This window comes from Salvia hispanica, chromosome 6, assembly GCF_023119035.1.
Source record: "Salvia hispanica cultivar TCC Black 2014 chromosome 6, UniMelb_Shisp_WGS_1.0, whole genome shotgun sequence".
NCBI classification, from domain to species: Eukaryota; Viridiplantae; Streptophyta; class Magnoliopsida; order Lamiales; family Lamiaceae; genus Salvia; species Salvia hispanica.
This window is the reverse complement of record NC_062970.1, coordinates 11033909-11044721: the sequence shown is the minus strand read 5'-3', so window position 1 is coordinate 11044721 and position 10813 is coordinate 11033909. Positions and strand designations below refer to the sequence as shown.

At 38.4% G+C, this 10813-nt stretch overlaps 1 protein-coding gene across 2 annotated transcripts; it reads right to left on the bottom strand.

Moving 5' to 3' along the window:
* Positions 1-2809: 2809 nt before the first annotated feature.
* On the bottom strand, positions 2810-10393 carry LOC125194389 (protein transport protein SEC16B homolog). Of its 2 annotated transcripts, none has more exons than XM_048092576.1 (14): positions 10180-10393; positions 8236-10103; positions 7835-8155; positions 7054-7185; positions 6850-6972; positions 6330-6500; positions 5990-6115; positions 5768-5902; positions 5192-5319; positions 4997-5105; positions 4614-4922; positions 4352-4504; positions 3956-4245; positions 2810-3625 (listed from the first exon to the last, which is right to left on the bottom strand). In XM_048092576.1, the coding sequence occupies exons 2-14, from the start codon at positions 9949-9951 to the stop codon at positions 3136-3138; spliced, it is 4203 nt and encodes a 1400-aa protein (XP_047948533.1). In that variant the 5' UTR covers positions 9952-10103; positions 10180-10393; the 3' UTR covers positions 2810-3135. The 2 variants fall into 2 exon arrangements, with proteins under 2 accessions (XP_047948533.1, XP_047948534.1); XM_048092577.1 differs by having other exon boundaries at positions 7054-7182.
* Positions 10394-10813: the final 420 nt, after the last annotated feature.

The following is a 10813-nucleotide window of genomic DNA, read 5'->3' as shown; positions in this document are numbered from 1 at the left end:
TTGAGATATGGGTGGCACATCGTGCGATTTGGATCGTTATCCGGTCAACATGATAACAACCTAATCCAAAAAGGCCTAACCCAAACCCGACCTATAAAGAAACTATCAACTTGAACATGAATCCAACCTAAAGCCGAACGCGACCGACACCCAACACGAACCTGTTAACAACACGATATAATATGGATTATCACGACGATAACAACCTGAATCTGATATTACACAATTAAACCTAATATTATACGATTAAACCTGATTTAAACAAAAATAAATCTATTTTTCACGATTTAATCCTTATTTACAAGAAATTTAAGAATTAAAGCATAGCATAATTTTTAAAAAATAATAAAAATAATGATATTATTATTATTATTACTCTCTTTGTTACACATGAATATGCACTCTTTTCTTTTTAGTTTGCCCACAAGAATATGCATTTTCTAATTTTGGAAAGTCTTTTATTCTCCACTAACAATACTTCAATTACTTTTTCTCTCTACATCTCCCTTACTTTACCAATTTTACATTAATATTCGTGTCGAACCCAAAGTGCATATTCTTTGGAGACGGATGGAGTATTTCTTAATGGGTTATGCATGTCCAACCTGCATCCAACTCATGTTCTTAACGGGTCAACTTGATAAGGATAATTGACTCGATAAGGCTTGACCTAAACCCATTAATTTCGTGCGAATCTGTGTCAGATTAACGTGTCGTGTCAAAAATTGTCCGCCCTAGTTCGAGAGATTAAGAAATGTCCAAAGTTAAATACCAAATAGCTGGCATCCATACTCAAGTGAGTGCTTTGACTAAGGCTTTTACATCTATTCAAATGGTAGCCCATCAACTATGGCAGCTATATAATATGGAGTTTGTCAAGAAGATCACCATACTATACCCTAAACCCTAAGTATCATTTGATATATGAAACTGAAGATGTGAACTACATTGGGACCCGACAAGGTTTTAATCAAAATAGCCATTTTATCAAAACAATCAGTATACGCAGAAAATCAGAATCAGAATGAGAATCAGAGCCAATGGAGGTCTAATGCATCGCCTGGCTTCAAGCAAAAGAAGCATGCAGTAGAAGACCAACTCGCAACCAAAATGACTTTCATGTCTGACTCTAAAGAAAAATGGAGAGCAATTGAAGAAGGAAGTGGCATGTAATTTCATCAGATGGATGCCGCTATGAGAAATATGCAGACCCAAGTTGGACAACTAGCTGCAACATCCAATATTAGACAGCCCAAAGACTTACCTAGTGATATTGAGACAAATTTGAAGGACGTGGAGCATTGTAAGGCTATGACATTAAGAAGTGCAAGAGAGTTAGAGGCAACCACAGTTAGTCCAAACATTTCGTACGTGGGCACATGCAAGAAAAGGTTGCAGCTGCAGAAAGGGAAAAGAAGAAGTTGAGCCCAACATGAGATCACAAATCCCCCTACAAATTTCCTAACCATTTTCCACTACCATTGTTCCCTTTGGCAAATAAAAAGCAGCCGCAAGGTTTTTAATGGATGAACGAGATTCTAACAAAGGTGAATGTTGAAGTCTCACTTATTAATTGACGCATTTTCCAAAAGTTTTTACCATGCGCAAAGACTTAATTTCAAGCAAATGAAAATTGTCAAAGGAAGGTATGGTACAATTAAGTGCTCATTATTCACAAATTTTGGCTAGCCAGATACCTTCAACCTCCAAAATTGAGAGATTCGAGAAGCTGCCATATACTATGTGAAGAAGATAATAAGCAGTTTTCGACTGTTTACTTGATCAAGAATCTAACATTTTATCGATGACTCTAAAGACTGCAGAAGAAATTAGTCTTCTTAAAAGAATGAAGTCAACAAACATACATCTCCAGCTAGCTGATTAGAGTCTATTATCAAGCTGAGAGGAATGCTAAAAGATGTCCTAGTGAAAGTTGATAAGCTCATTCTATATATGGAAATTTAAATTTTGAATATGGAGGAAGACAAACACATGCTTATTCTGTTTAGGCAACCATTCTTGGCTATTGGTGATGTGACTCTTCATGCAAGAGAAAAAACACTGACATTTAGAATAAATGGAGATGAGGTAACGTTGAAGGGAGAAGAGGCTATGAAAAAGCCCATGGATGCTAAAGCTTGTTCTACATTAGAAGGTTGATCCTAACCTGATCACGATGATGACATGCTAAAGTCAAACCTTTTTTTGTTGAAAAATCAAATGAAGAATCCTCCAAGCTTCAGATTAAGCCTCTTAAAAATTTAAAATATTTGTTTCTGGCACAGTGTAGTGAAATTGCATACTTGGAAGTGAATGAGACTGTTTTGCCCTCTTATATGCAACATGTGTTTTCTTGTTTGGCAGCTCCCCATGCCGGATTCGGATTTGGGTTCCAGAGGCTTGTGGATTTCGCAATTGGGGTTGACAACATAAGAGATGCAATACCCTTCCCTCGAGCACCTTGATTCGGATTGGGGTTCGAGGGGCTTGTGGAGTTCGCTACTGGGGTTGACAACATAAGAAATGCAATATCCTTTCCTCGAGCACCTTGATTCAGATTGGGGTTCGAGGGGCTTGTGGAGTTCGCAACTGGGGTTGACAACATAAGAGATGCAATACCCTTCCCTCGAGCACCTTGATCAGCTGATTTTTTATTTTTTTTTATTTTTTCAATTAGAATAATTGTAACTACGTCCTCATTGGAACACCAAGATTTTGCAATTTGCTGTAAAATACGCCAAATGCCTACATAGTTATGAATGTACTATCTTAAATATAATTGGTATCACATCCTGTACCTGTCAGGGAGTAAATGAAACAATACCTCTTATTGAACTGTTATAACTTGCCAAAAATTCCGATTATTCTTCTCTCAAATAAATAAACAAATCAAATGTACAGTTCACACAGCATTACTTTCCCGATACTGTAGGTTACCAAGCAACAAACTAACATTTAACATACAATGTTAAAAGCATTACACATATAATTGGAGAATTTTGGGGTATAAAGAAACTATAAAAGAAAATAAAAAAGAAAGAAAATTTATGGATCTGTGAATTGAGCAGGCTCGGCGGCTGTATGGCAAAATTTGTTATGTACATCTCGAGGGGTTCAGAGTTTGATTTCTTACTATTATTCTCCGAACCCGCCACCATTCACGGAGGAATCTACTAACAAAGTGTCATTTGGCATGAAAGATGGAGGACGCATACTCACCGACTCTCCTGCAGGTTGCGTCATATTTGGAGGGCTCATTGCATCATTTAAGCTCCCTCCCCATGAAGCAGTACGCCGTGAGTGTGACGCAAAGGAACTATCACTTGCCCCTTTGTTGTATATGTTATTCATGCTTCCAAATCTTGGCATGGGCGCCATGGGAGATGAGGGACGAGGCGAATAGAATGTCTCATTTGGAGGGGAGGAAGAAGCATCTTCATAAGTAGTGAATGAAGTGTTTTGCTTTTGTTCTACATGCGTGTCAACAACTGGCTGCTCACCATGGGATACTGGTGCCGGAACAAAGAATTTTGGGTTGGCACCACCCGCAGGTTTTGCAGAAGGTACAGAAGGCGAGAACCCACTTACTGTATTCCCACCACCTTTGTTGAAAGTGTCAACATACCTGGCCATTGAAAGAGAGAACTAATCAGATAGAGCTCAGTACTTGATAGTTTCTCTTTCAAACAATTGCAACAGTAGTTCTCCTGGTATCAGAAGAACGTTGATGCCTAGAAAGCAATGGTTCAATAGAATGCCATGAGTTTTTGGGAATACTAGCAATACAACTCCGACGTCCCAGAATAACAATAACATGGGAGATAAAAGCTGTGAGTGAAGCTAAATATAAGTTCAGTCCGGGATGCCTGAGCACCAAACAAGTCCTTACCTGAGCATTATTCTGCAGTTTTGTTCTGTTTCACGATGAAGTATATAAGTAGTGGTAAGAATTTACCTAGAGCGAACACCCATCCTTCCACGTGCTGAGTACTGATTGGCTGTTGGAGGAAGTGGGGGCATTCCTGAACTGTTATCCATAGTGTTTGGGCTTATAAATTCTTGATTCCCATTGTTATGAGGATGTTCACTTTGCAAGAAACTCTTTTCTGATGCTCCATTCTGAAAAACTGAAGCCTTGGGTGGTGGTGGAAGAGCTGCTTCAGGCGCAGGAGGTTCAACACCTTCCTCCACCCATCTCTTGAGTTTTTCATCATAAAAAAACTTATTTGTATCACCCAATTTTGCCTAGGAAAAAGTGCAAACAGGGATCAATCAATCAATCAATAAATGTATATTCACATTATAAAATAAATACAAGACATCTTTTGGGAACAAGGAGCTCATTCAATACCTGGCGGCCTCGTGGTTTGAGTACTAAACCAACAGTCTTCTGAAATAGCTGAGATCCAAAACTAAAACGACCCAAGCGAGACGTATTGCCTGCCGCTGGTGCTTTGTCCTGTGTACTAGCAGAACTAGCTTCTTTTGGTGGTTCAGCCTGACTCTACATGTCAAGAAAAGGTAAAATGACATTATTTGTAGAAACATGACATCATAAATCTATCTGAACAAGCCTCTACGGGAAAAATAACAAATATAAGGTTGAGAGAAACCTGCATTGGACTCCTTTTAAAGTCAGGTGCTGAAACACTTCTTGTGTGCATAGTCTTTTTGCTATCAGCTGCCCATTCATTTATAGGCTCCATAGATTGAGAAACTAATGAAGACATAGCCATTGTCGATTGACTACTTGATACTCTGGGTCCGGCGGACTGGTAATTATTCTCATTACCATGAACTGCACCGCCTTGTGTTGGTATAGGGGGTGGCAGGCCCCCAACAACCCGATGTGCAGTGCTATCAAAAAGGTTTAGCAATTTACCGATAAATTCCTTGGGAGCTAAGTTTACAGAGAATCCTCCCTGCATCACAAGGGGTTCCGGTTCTAAGAATCTACCAAAAATTACTGATGTACAGAAGAGGAAGCACAGACTACCTGTTGATGAGCTTTAATCCTTTCCTCAAGGGATGAAACTAAATTCCTCAGATTCTCCAGCTCCGGTGTTCGACCAGTTTTAAGCGATTTTAGTACTGCTTGACAATACCTACATCAAAATCAAAATAATTTTAGAAAACAAAGACAAAATTAATAAAACAAAGACATGGGCATTTAGGTATAAGATATAAATACTTTAGTGCATCGGTCGTCCTTCCAACTTCAGCCAACATGAGTGCATATACATACTTATAAGGTTGAAACGGAAGTAGGACGAACTGAGAGTTCCCAAGTGTCTTTGAATACTCATATATCTCCGTTCTCTGATCAAATACACAAAGGTCAAACATGAAATTGGGGCTAATATGCTAAATACAAATCGAGAACAAAACTATCATTTATTATGCTTCTGTAAGTGCCTAGAAGCAACAGTTTGCATGGCCTTGAGAAATTCTACCCACACGGAATAACTCAAACAGAAAAAAAACTTCAAATTTGTTAACACTACAAATAGTTGACCTATATTGATACGTACATTCTTGGTGCATTAAAATGAACCCCTGCTTTAAAGGGAAGTGCTAAAAGATAATACTACATACTCAACAACCCAGCAACACAAATGTAAGAAAAGTGGAATTTTAAACTCCGATATTTGTACTTTTCAAATAGAACTCCAGCCAGGCTAATTTGAAAACTCAGGACCCTAGGTAGTAGGTTACATGTTGTCAAAGTTAAAGACTGCTCTGTCCAGTAATGGTGACTCAGGCAAACCTGAATTGCTTCTGGACTCGCGTACGTCCGTGGCATTTTCCAGTGATCTGCACCGATGAGACACAATCTTGCACTGTCTGAATATGGCTCAAAGCTAGCTTCCGCAACCAAATAGCATATATGAGCAGCAATTGTCTAAGCAAAAGCAATTCCATGAGTTAGGAAGGATTGAAAGAACGTCCTAAAGCAAAAAAGGAATAGTTTGAGAGATGCTAGGCATACATCAGTTCTTTCCTTCCACAAACAATCACCAAGATGCATAAGCACAAGTTCGTCATCCTTTGTTCTATTTGCAGTTATCACAGCCAAATTTTCTTCCCAGTCATCCAGCATGCAATTAGCTCCAAACTGGGTATTTTGAAATACAAAAAAAAGGAGATAACAATTTTACCTTAATATGCTGCCAAAATCTAGGAAGATAAGAAACAGAGGGAAATAGATCAAATATCCAACTAGATCTTCTAGCGATTCATAACAGCACACTTTCAACCCTCAGAAATAAAAATGTAGTAGCTAACAATTCCAAACTTATATCAAGTTATTCAAAGCATCTACTCCACACCTGTGTAGGTTGTTGAGGCACATTTACAGCACCAGCCATGTTGTTAACAGCTGTAGCATCAGCAGAAAAGACATCAGCTGGTTGGCCAGCAATGAGTAGGCACAATGTTCGCAAGGGTGATCCAGCCATTAATTGGCAAAGTGCCATTTGCTTGACAGTTTCACCATAGAACTGCATATGGTTATTTAGTCAAAATGTTATTATCAAGATACATAAATAGGACAAGAGAGGATTCTACTACCTCCGTTCCGCATTAACTGTCACATTTACTTTTCTGCACTCGTTTTGAAAAAATGATAATAAATAGTTAAAGTCGAGAAATAGTAAAATAAGAGAGAGAATAAGGTAGAGAAGAGTCTTCTTTACATTATTCTATCTTTTACTTTACCATTTCTCCACTTTAACTATTTATTATTACTTTTACAAAACGAGTGCAGAAAAGTAAATGTGTCAGTTAATGCGGGACAGAGGTAGTAATTTTTATCAACTGGAAACAGGTTTGAGGTGCTTATGAACTAACTTGATCACCAAGTTGAGCAGCAAGAACAAGGGCAGGACCCCACAACTGTCCCTCCTGTGCACATTGTAAAGCCTCCTTCTTTCTTCCAGAAACCAGAAGATTTTGAACCTCGGCAGCAGTCGCCTGAAACAGAACTACATCTGTCATATATAGAACTATTAATTAATGAATTGTCATGCATTTGCATGGTAAGGGATTGAATACCTGCAACTGTCCTTCAGATGGAAGTTGCTGCAGGCATTGGGTAACATTGCCATACTGATTAAACTGTAAAGTATTTCCTTTAGCAGAAGCAAACAGTTTGGCAACTGCCGATTCTGGGGCATCGTTTTCCTGCTGGATAAAAATGATGAAAATACTGTCAAACAAAACCGAGACAATGACATGCGTCAAGGCCGCAAATGTATAAGCAACTAATTTCTGTAAATTTGTAATAGAACAAATGTTATAGAAGGACGCATCAAATAAATACCTCCCAATTTGATTCAGTGGCTGTATAGTTTCAAAAACTCAAAAATTATGTTGATATCTTCAGTATGCATAATGCTTAGCCACCACAATAGTTTATAACAATTGACAGGTTATCCATGACCAACAGAGGTGATGAAAGAATAATTACAGAAATCACCATAGCTGACATGGTATTACCCACTACACTGCTAAACCGAATGGTTTCTTAGGACAGGGCTTAAGATTTCATTTCTTTTTATGTTTAACTGGTTGAAATATATAACTATCCTGTTACATAAAAAAACAGACGAATCACTCCCTGAGAGAAATGTGAACATCATGAGAGCTACAACGTACATACAGTAGATATCATTGTCAAGCAGCTGCTACGAAGTATATTCATGGAATTAGTGAAAAAATTTCAGGGACTACCTCATTTCTGAAACAGAAATTGATGACAATAAAGAAGCAACGTTATGCATATAATTCTAAATAATCAAAAGCAAATCAATTCCTCGTTCACTTAGTAATCTACCTTCATCACATCATCCGTGCCATAAGGAGATCGAAGTTTTCCATAATACTGACAGGCTATTTTTAATAGTGACAGGAGCAGCCTCAATACTTCAGCCTTTCTGTAATCCATATCTGCAGGCTCAGAATTTGATAACCTTTCCTCAATCCATTTATTCAACTCCTTAGTGGCCACACTTCCACCAGTAAGAGGACCTGGAAGAGTCTGCTGGTAGAGAGCCTGGAAATAAGTACTTACACCCCTTCCATGGTTTACAGCATCAATGTTTCCAGTCAAAACTTCTGATAAGTTGAGAACAGATATTGAGCCGGCCAAAGGATTCTTCATATAAAATAAAATTTTATAAGCACGCAATGCTAGGTCAGTTATTAAAAGATCCTATGAGAATGGCAGACACATACCTGGCTCCCAAAATTTAAACTTTCATTAGAGAAGTTATGTTTCATCATAATGAGCTTGCCACCAAAACCAAAGGCAACTAAAGCATGAGCGGGACGACCAGCAGATGACCTTCCCAACGCTGGATTGTATGTCACTTGAGTATTCTGATTCTGTTGCTGAGAGAAGTTCACGGGGTTTTGACTATAATAGTCATTTGAAAAGTATCTCTGGTCATTTTGCCTGACTTTGGAGTCATTGAAATGTTGACTGAAGTTTCCACCAACAAACTGGGAAGGCATGGAATAGTTGTTTTGATGCTGGCTTAGATTCTCATAATATTGGACATTACTTTGTTGACTTCCATGCAGACTTGAGTTCTGTTGGTTGTAGTTGTTGACTGATCCCAACCAATTCTGATCTGGGCTTTGGCTGCCAAAGCCTTGAGGATTGTAATTATTACCTTGATCATACAAACTGCTTGCCTTCAGAGTGTTGTTTTGAGAAAATGTATCAGTAGATGAATTATCATCCTTACTCATCTGATCGTGAACTTGAGCAGTAGACTGCGCTGATTGGGTGTATGACTCCAAAGCACGCCATTCTTGGGCAATAGTATCATAGTACCATCCAGGGTACTGAGGATCAAAGACCATATGAGCTGGGTAACCATTATTATCGTTAGAAGCCTGATTCCAGTCTGCTGAAACCACACTGCTATCACCACTCGCTTCTGACACCTTATTCCAGTTTGTCGTTTCCATGGCATCACTTGCCAGAGAGGTCTGATTCCAATTAGAAACAGTCTCTGTTATAGCGCCCTCTTTCCATGAAGAAGTTACATTAGAGTCCGCATTTCCTTGCACACTAGAAACACCATCATAGCCATCAATCTGATACCACTGCCCAGTACTGTAGTCGTACTTCCAACCTGGATATTGACTTTCCCAGTACAGGGTGCTATTCAAATCCTGCACAGATGAACTCTGATCTGCTTCAACCCCACCATTCTGTGCATTATTGTACTGCCCGTAACTGTCTACATTACCCATATAATTGGATCCCTGTACATCATTTCCAATGGCATCTTGTGTCCCATTCTTTGAAGTAACCCCCGCTGTGTTGCTAAATGCATCAATGGGACGGTCCCCTTCAAATTCAGTGAAAAAGTCTGAGTATGATCCAAAGGCATTACCATCCTTCTGAACCAAATCCTCCGTAAAGGAACCCCAAGCAACTTCTTTCACTCCAGCAGCTTCTAATCCGCTACTAGTCTCGCTCAGCATTGGCACGTCAGAGACACCCACATTATCTGTATTACCACTGTCAGCATTGTACAAAACATTAGCACCCTCATTTTCATTTCCCATTTTTTGTACCAAATTACTAAATTCAAATGTATCAGCTGATACTAAAGGAATTCCCTTTTCATCCCCTGTTTCCACTTTGTTAATCTGTTCAACTGTCTCCCCTTTTGCACTTAAATCATCAACTGCGCTAAGATCACTACTGGAGACTTGTTCAACATTGACCTCACCATGATCTTCAAGCTCATTGATACTCAAATTGGCAAAAGCATTAGCCTCATCTGATTCATTCCCGTCCGTTAAGGCATGATGACCCCCAGATTCCGGCGATGTGGTGGCTATAAAATCCACATCATCGTCGTCATTCACTAATTTATCGAAAAAATCTTCGTCTGTATTATCCTCCACCGAAAATGGAGGATTCGAAGCCATCCAGTCAGACCTAACCTTAATTGATCCGAGCTAGCTAATAAACACAGAGATCCAAGAACAAAACCGGCGTAATTCCACAGAATACAACCCGAACCAATCCAAATCGAACAGGATCCGGGGTTTTACCACTCCATTAACACGTGAAGGAAATTCTGCAAAATTGTGAATCAATTCAACATACACGACCTAAAAAATTTACAGAATTGGTGCAGAAAAGTTAGGACTTACAGATCAAAAATGAAAATTGAGGAAACGGAAGGAATCGCCTATACATACATTTATACAAACATACATGCCGATTAAACGTTTATATCTAGAGAGAGTGTGTGTGTGTTTGTGTGTATGACAACTCAGAAGAGAAGAGATTGGCTCTATTCCGATCCCCACCGAGAACATCATTTATTTTTCCCCTAAATTATAGTACTCCATAAACACAGCATTTTTTGCAGCGAATATATTTTGATTTTCAACTTATATTAACTTCTTATTCTATTTATAGTTTGTCTTCATTTTTCACTTTATAACTTGTTTAGTTTGGTTAATAGACTATGATACTAAAGTTAATAGATTGTGTACATTTTAAGTTTATAAGGAATTGTTTTTTTTACATAAAAAGGAAACTAAACTAAACAGACCCTAATTAATATCATAAATTAGGATGGTAGTCAAGGCTATATTTTTCCATTTCCAGCAAAATCCTACCGAATATTACAGAAATTGGCAAAATATTACTCATGTAAATATCTTAAACTAAATCAAAACAACTTAATCATTTTAAAATAGTAAAAGCATCGAATGCATAAAAACAAGAACAGAAACAATCGAAGAGAAGTCTGAGTTTAAAAAGCATGATCACTTACCT

Excerpts from the sequence above, each read along its gene's own strand:
- LOC125194389 (XM_048092576.1), bottom strand. The coding sequence starts at position 9,951 with ATGGCTTCGAATCCTCCATTTTCGGTGGAGGATAATACAGACGAAGAT. Across the intron at positions 8,156-8,235 it reads GTTTAAATTTTGGGAGCCAG|AATCCTTTGGCCGGCTCAAT; the intron begins GTATGTGTCTGC and ends TTTTATATGAAG. Across the intron at positions 5,903-5,989 it reads TGTGGAAGGAAAGAACTGAT|ACAATTGCTGCTCATATATG; the intron begins GTATGCCTAGCA and ends GCTTTTGCTTAG.